The sequence below is a fragment of the Bos indicus genome, chromosome 15, assembly GCF_029378745.1.
Source record: "Bos indicus isolate NIAB-ARS_2022 breed Sahiwal x Tharparkar chromosome 15, NIAB-ARS_B.indTharparkar_mat_pri_1.0, whole genome shotgun sequence".
NCBI classification, from domain to species: domain Eukaryota; kingdom Metazoa; phylum Chordata; class Mammalia; order Artiodactyla; family Bovidae; genus Bos; species Bos indicus.
Genome location: NC_091774.1, coordinates 45251218 through 45259630, shown reverse-complemented (window position 1 = coordinate 45259630; position 8413 = coordinate 45251218). Strand labels below are relative to the sequence as shown.

At 35.7% G+C, this 8413-nt stretch overlaps 1 protein-coding gene across 1 annotated transcript; it reads left to right on the top strand.

Moving 5' to 3' along the window:
- Positions 1-843: 843 nt before the first annotated feature.
- Positions 844-1960, top strand: OR5P2 (olfactory receptor family 5 subfamily P member 2). Its single transcript, XM_019974217.2, has one exon. The coding sequence runs from the start codon at positions 870-872 to the stop codon at positions 1830-1832; it is 963 nt and encodes a 320-aa protein (XP_019829776.2). The 5' UTR covers positions 844-869; the 3' UTR covers positions 1833-1960.
- Positions 1961-8413: the final 6453 nt, after the last annotated feature.

Below are 8413 nucleotides of genomic sequence, written 5' to 3'. Positions count from 1 at the left end.
GAGATATACATAACTGCCAGAAGGCTTAAAGGATAGTCTGTTATACACTCATTGCCAGGTGTATTGGACTTTGTAGTCAGTATTATATATTGCCTGGTTACTAGAGGAAATGGGTAGTCAGATTTTTTTGGACTTCATATTTTGATTCTATCAATTGCTATATAATCTTGTACAACTTATATAACCTCCTCAAATTCAGTTTACTCACCTATAAAATAATAAAAATAAATATTTGATGAAAAATAGACTATAAACATCCACTATATATATACTAAATACCAGACTAAATTATAAGCATAGACTATATATACACACACATACTAAATTATAAGCATATAAATATAAAATGCTTAAATTGATGCTTATAATTTAGTAAGCATATAATAAAATTTAGCTATTAATCAAATCTCTATTACAAAACCCTACACATTTCTTTTCTAATTTTTAAATTATACTCATTGATTTTTTTAAAATTTTATTTTATTTTTAAACTTTACATAATTGTATTCGTTTTGCCAAATATCAAAATGAATCCATCACAGGTATACATATGCTCCCCATCCTGAATCCTCCACCCTCCTCCCTCCCCATCTCATTTGTTATATTTGTTCTATGAGTTTAAATTCACTTTAAGTGCATTTTGGATGCAATATGATACATAAGGTAAAAGATTATTTCAAGAAAGTTTTCTGGTAATTCTGCTGAAAATAATAGTCTCACAACTGCATGTAAATATGCACTGATTCTTGAATATCTTTATTTATAATCACATCCTATATCTGTACTAATGAAAATGAAATTATCAAATTTACAACTTCTGTAATAAATTGTTTTATCTAGGTTCATTTTGGTAGCAGCTACCTTATCTCATGGATTCCCTGTGGCAGAGGAATGGTACCTCAATGACAGGATTCATTTTACTGGGTTTAACAAATGATCCAGTGCTTCGAATCATCCTCTTCATAATCATCCTCTGTATCTACCTGGTGACCATATGTGGGAATCTCAGCACAATCATTCTTATCAGAATCTCGTCTCAGCTCCATCATCCTATGTATTTTTTCCTGAGCCACTTGGCCACTGCTGATGTGGGCTATTCATCTTCTGTTACACCCAATATGCTTGTAAACTTCCTGGTGGAGACAAATACTATCTCCTATCCTGGATGTGCCATCCAGCTTGGTTCAGCTGTTTTCTTCGGGTCAACTGAGTGCATCCTTCTGGCTGCCATGGCATATGATCGCTTCATAGCAATCTGCAGCCCACTGCTTTATTCCACCAAAATGTCCACACAAATCTGTGTCCAGTTACTCATAGTGGCTTACATAGGTGGTTTTTTCAATGCCTCCTCTTTTACTATTTGCTTCTATTCTTTACACTTCTGTGGACCAAATCGAGTCAATCATTTTTTCTGCGATTTTACTCCTTTGGTTGAACTCTCCTGTTCTGACATCAGTATCCCTGCAGTTGTCACCTCATTTACATCTGGCTCCATCATTGTGGTCACAGTGACTGTCATAGCTGTATCCTACATCTACATCCTCATCACCATCCTGAAGATGCACTCCACTGAGGGGTGCCACAAAGCCTTCTCCACCTGCACGTCCCACCTCACAGCAGTCACTCTGTTCTATGGGACCATCACGTTCATTTACGTGATGCCCAAGTCCAGCTACTCAACTGACCAGAACAAGGTGGTGTCTGTGTTCTACATGGTGGTGATCCCCATGTTGAACCCCCTCATCTACAGCCTCAGGAACAATGAGATTAAGGGGGCTCTGAAGAGAGCTTGGCAGAAAAATACTTTCTTAGTGAAGCCTGTTATTTCATAGGATTTGATACAATAATATACCATATATATAATAATAAGAGGAAATTAAGTGTTTGTGGTTTAAATATACCCATCACATTATCCTGGTTGCTATCTTTTAGTAAAGGTAGGGAGAAGATTTTCAGATACCTAATTGTGAGTCAAAGACCCATAGTAAGTTTCCTTTAATAAAATTAAACTTACAATTAAGAAAAAAATTGGTTCATATAAACATATTTCATCTTTTAAAATCATTTAAAAATGTTATTCATATATTTTTTCCAAAATTGTACTCTACCATAGGATTATTGTGTCTCCAAACATTTAAGCCTGTGTGCATTTTCAACTGCAGTCTATTCTGTAATAAGAAGATAACTATAGTTTTGCTTGTGTACATTCTGAAAGGAAATGACAAAGTGGAATCTGAAAGTTTCTGGAGACGTTCTGCAGGAAGCAGAACAGAACATATACCTGTTCTCTCAGGTATATGCTGAGCATGGACTTTAAGATCCATAAATTCTGGCCTATGTTCCTAGTCTCTGGCTCCAGTCACCACCCAGAGAATCCCCAGGGAAGAACAGAAGTCCCTGACTGACTTGTGAATTCTGTCAGGTTCAACAGTGATTTCTCTCTAGGAATTAGTAGGGTCCTACTTGGTGTGCTGTGGTCCACGGGGTTGCAAAGAGTTGGACCCAAATCGGTGACTGAACAACCAAAAAAACTCCTCAGGGACTGAGTGGAACAACCTCTTGGAGTGACTTGTTCATGGTCAGGCTTACATCCTTCTCTCAGGAAGCTGGAAGGAACTGGATTTTTCCCCCTGAATTTGTAACTGTTTCCTGGAGATGCTCAATCAACCTCTCTGTGCTGATGACAACTGAATTTGTTGAGCTTTCCTGTCCCTCTTTAATGTTTCAGGCACAGATTCTATATTTTTGCTCCCAGAGTCATGGGGCATTAATCATCTCCTTCATTCATTTATTCTTTCATACATTCAAAAAGCATATTGAGTTACTCTTGTATTCCAGAGACAGTCACAGGCCATTGGAAATAGAAGTTACAAGCACCTAATATATTTTCTCTCATAGTATTTATTTCTGGAGAAGGCAATGGCACCCCACTCCAGTACTCTTGCCTGGAAAATCCCATGGATGGAGGAGCCTGGTAGGCCGCAGTCCATGGGGTCACTAAGAGTCGGACACGACTGAGCGACTTCACTTTCACTTTTCACTTTCATGCATTGGAGAAGGAAATGGCAACCCACTCCAGTGTTCTTGCCTGGAGAATCCCAGGGACAGGGGAGCCTGGTGGGCTGCTGTCTCTGGGGTCGCACAGAGTCGGACACGACTGAAGCGACTTAGCAGCAGCAGCAGCAGTATTTATTTCATAGCATAAGCGTAATAATAAAACCAACAAGTTAGTGATTCAGACTATTTGAAGGGGGTAGGGGTATAGAGAAAGAAAAAGCAGACAGAGTAATGAAGCTTAACCTGCCAGCGCAGGAAGTGTCAGTGTTGACCTCATTGGGAAGCTAACATCTGAGTAACATCTGAGGTGAAGACACTCACTGCCTATTGTACAGGATGTTACCTGTGTACATTTGTGCAAGTCTAATATTCCACTCATGTTTACCTTTAGGATTATGACAGGTTTGGTAATTTGAATCAACTCCATGGTGAGCACAACAAAAACAAATGATAGGATGCTTAAGATAAAATATCACAGAAGAGATTATAGTATAAGGAATTGCTTTACCAGGGACTGTGAGAATCCAGAGAAGTACACCTAACACTCACATATGCTTCAGCAATGAGAGAATTTGACAGGCAAGAAGGAAGTGTTACCATCCCAGGTTTGCATTCAGTGATGTTTGGGGATGGGTGGAACAAATATCAAAGCCTAGGGTACAACTAGATAAGAATTATGGGGATAAGTGTAACATATATCCTCAAGATAAGCAGAAACCCAGTGACCAAGTCTTGCACTTATGTGCAGCCCTGGAGATCTAGAGAGTCTCAAGCCTTCAACTTGGGTATAAGGTTCTGTCAAGCACAGGTGGTACTTCTGAGTGAACTGAACAATCAAATGAATAACTCAAGCCTCAATTATTCCTACTAAATATTAAACAGGATAAACAACACACACTGAAAAATTATGACCAGCACCAAGGAAATAAGGTATTACACACATCATGGGAGTCAGTGGAAACAGCAGACAACAGAAACAGAATCATTAAGATATATGGGCATCAGTCTCAGGAGGTTGAACTTTTCTAAGAATCTGTCCATTTCCTTTAGGTTGTCCATTTTATTAGCATATAGTTGCTCATAATATTCTCTTATGATCTTTTGTATTTCTTGTTGTCTGTTGTAACCTCTCCTTTTTCATTTCTAATTTTGTTGATTTTTCTCCCTTTTTTTCTTGCTGAAATAGAAATTATGAACAACCTAATTACAAACACTGAAATCAAAACAGTGATCAAAAATCTCCCAAAAAATAAAAGCCCAGGGCCAGATGGCTTCACAGGGGATCTCTAGCAAACATTTAGCGAAGAGCTAATGCCTATTTTTCTGAAACTCTCTCAAAAAACTGCAGAGGAAGGAACACTCACAAACTCATTCTACACGGCCAGAATCACCCTGATACCAAAACCAGGCAAAGACAACATGAAAAAAGAAAATTACAGGTCAATATCCCTGATTAACATAGATGCAGAAATCCTCAACAAAATTCTAGCAAACAGAATTCAACAACACATTAGAAATCTCATACACCATGATTAAGTTGGGTTTATATTGGTATATACCAATATAAACAAATCAATCAATATGATATACCATATTAACAAATTGAAAGATAAAAACCATATGATCATCTCAATACATGTACAAAAAGGCTTCAACAAAATTCAGCACCCATTTATGATAAAAATGTTTCAAAAAATGGGTATAGAAGGAAGCTACCTCAATATAGTAAAGGCCATACATGAAAAGCCAACAGCAAACATTATTCTCCATGATTAGAAGCTAAAAAACATTCCCTCTAAGATCAGGAACAAGACAAGGATGTCCACTCTCACCACTATTATTCAACATAGTTTTGGAAGTCCTAGTTATGGCAATTAGAGAAGAAAAGGAAATAAAAGGAATCCAGATCAGAAAAGAATAAGTAAAACTCTCACTGTGTGCAGATGGCATGATACCATACATAGAAAACCCTAAAGAAACTATCAGAAAATTACTAGAGCTGATCAGTGAGTTCAGCAAAGTTACAGGATGTAAGGTCAATACACAGAAATCACGTGCATTCCTGTATACTAACAATGAAAAATCATAAAGAGAAATTAAGGAATCAATCCCATTTATCATTGTAACAAAAAGATAAAATATCTAGCAATAAACCTACCTAAAGGGACAAAAGACCTGTATATGGAAAATTATGAAACTGGTGAAAGAAATCAAAGATGACATAAACAGATGAGAGATACTTCATGTTCCTGGGTAGGAGGAATCAATATTGTGAAGATGACTATACTACCTAGAGAATCCCAGGGACAGAGGAGCCTGGTGGGCTGCCGTCTATGGGGTCGCCCAGAGTCGGACACGACTGAAGTGACTTAGCGGCAGCAGCAGCAGCAGCAGCAAAATGGAGACAAAACCAATTATTTCTCTAAATACCAGTAACAAGCAATTAGAAACGAAAATTTAAAAAAATTATAACATAAAATAATAAAGTATCTAAGGAGAAAAAAATTCCAGAGAAAGTGAAAGTGAAGCCGCTCAGTCGTGTCCGACTCTTTGCGACCCCATGGACTGTAGCCCATCAGGCTCCTCTGTCCGTAGAATTCTCCAGGCAAGAGTACTGGAGTGGGTTGCCATTTCTTCCTCCGGGGGATATTCCTGACCCAGGGATTGAACCCAGGTCTCCCACATTACAGTCAGACACTTTACCGTCTGAGCCACCAGGGAAGGAGAAAAAAATCCCAGAGAAGAGGAAAGGAAAAAAAAGCCATAGAATAATTTAAGGATTAAGGGTTGAAATGTCCCAAATCTGGTTTAAAAAAAAAAAACTTACCTAAAAATCCCAAAGCATAGTGAATCCCAAAAAAGATACATACATATACATACTCACACACACACTTAGTCTCATAGTTGTGAACATAATAGCAGAGTACTGAAAACCAAAGTGAATCTTGAAAGCAGCAAGAGGAAAACATATGTGATGACATTATATGCAGGGAACTCTGATATAATTGGGCTTTCCTGGTGGTTCAGATGGTAAAGAATCTGTCTGCAATGCAAAGGCCTGGGTTGGATCCCTGGGTTGGGAAGATCCCCTGGAGAAGGGAATGGCGACCCACTCCAGTATTCTTGCCTGGAGAATTCCATGGACTTAGGAACCTGTCAGTCTATAGCCCATGGGGTTGCAAAGAATCAGACCTGACTGAGCAACTAACATTTTCACTTTCTTTCTAATATAATTAATGCCTGATTTCTAATCAGAAAAAAAAAAAAAAAAAAAAAGCCATGGAGGTCAAAATCTATTTGAATGAAATATTCAAAGCTGTAAAAGGGAAAATAAACTTTCAACAAAAAATTTTATAATTATAAAACTACCTTTTAAAAATAAAGAAACAATTAAAATATCTTCAGACAAACCACCCTGGAAAGATATGTTGTCCACAGACCTAAGCCACAATAAAAAGCTAAAGGAAAAATTATAAGCCGGAGGAAAAAATTCTAAGATTTAGTTTTGATGTATATGATGTAGTAAAATACATTAAAAATGAAAGATATGTGTGTATAGTATGTATGTGTGGTTTAAGCTGCTAATTGATCATTCTCTATGCATCAGTAGAAGCACAATGCAAGAATCAAAAAGCACCAAAAATAATACATATTATGATCTGGGTTGAGAAACTTAACAAAGTTGTCAATTCTACTTATATTAATCTCTAACACGCATGCAATCCTAAATAAAATTCCAAATGGATTTTTTTTTTTTTAGAGAACACAAAAATTAATTCTAAAACTCATATGGAATCAGGGACTTCTGGGTAAAGATGAAATAAATACAAGCATCCAATTTTATAACCCTCTTAAACCCCATTAAAATGACAAAAGGGGAATTTTTAATTTTTTGTTACTTTATTCATTGAAGGATACCTATATATAGCAAAATGCATAAACCTAGGTATATGTTTGGAGAGTTCTGACAAATGTGTACACCCACGTAACCAACACACTAGTCAATATGAAGAACAATGTCATCACACAATAAAGATTCTATATATCCAAACTGTAGGCTTTTTTAAAAAATATTTTCTAAAGTATAATAACCTTCAGTAAAATAAGCAAATCCATTTAAAATGGATGATTTAATAATATTTACCCATTTAATCATTAAACCGGAACCACAGTCAAACAAAAAAGCGTTTCAGTTATCTCTCAATGATTCCTTCTGCCCCACGGCAATGCATTTTCTCTGTACACCTAATGATTTGTTTAGGTGAGACAACTAATTAGAGACAACTAATGATTTGTTTTCTGACAATATAAATCAGTTTCTTTTTTCTGTAAATTTGTAAGATGAGGCGTATATAGTATATACACTATGGATTTCTTATACATATACACTATATTATTTCTTATACAGTATATAGAGATTTCTTTGTCTAATCATAATTATTTTTATAACTTTATAATTATTTTATGATTATTTAATCATAATCATAATTATTTTGATATATACAAATACATTAATAATTTATATATCCACAGTTTTGCTTTTTATTGTAAAGTAGTATTTCATTGTATAGATATACCACTTTTCTAAATCTACTCTCCAGTTGGTGGGAATTGTTTCCAGTTGGGACTACTGTGAATGATGTTGATATGAACATTTGAATCATTTCTGTGTGGACATTATTTTTCATTTATTTTAGGTAAACACTTAAGAGTGGAATTTCTAGGAGATATGCTTTTGCTTTTAGAATTTTCAAACTATTTTCAAAGTGATTGTACTGTTTTATATTCCCATTTGCAATGTTGAGAGTCAAATTGGTTCACAATCTTGCCAACATTTGATATTATTAGTTTTCTCTAAATGGTATCTATTTACGCTTTTAACTTGCATTTTGATATTTCCAACTTATCAATTTTTTGATATGTTTATTGGACTTTTGGTGTCAAGAACTTTTTGCATAACCCTGATCATGAGTAACTCTATGCTTTCTTCTGAAAATCTTACATTTCACATTTTGGTCCATATCCATCTTGACTGTATTTTTGTATAAGGTGAAATTTAGGTTGAGGTTTGTTTGGTTTTGCCTATGAAATTCTAATTATTCCAATTATTGAGACACTATTTATTAAAAAACTATCTTTTCTCCATTGAACTATCTTATCTCCACTGAATTGTAATTTTGTTTGAAGTTAGTTGGCTATACTTGTGTGAACCGGTTTCTGAATTTTCTGTTCTATGCTGTTGATTTTTTTTTTAACACCAAAAATGTTTTGTATTTGGGTATAACTGATTACTACAATGTTGTGATAGTTTCAGGTGAACAGTGAAGGGACTCAGCCATACATATACAAGTATCCA

What these genes read in the sequence shown, in the direction of transcription:
- OR5P2 (XM_019974217.2), top strand. Translation starts at nt 870, where the DNA reads ATGGATTCCCTGTGGCAGAGGAATGGTACCTCAATGACAGGATTCATT.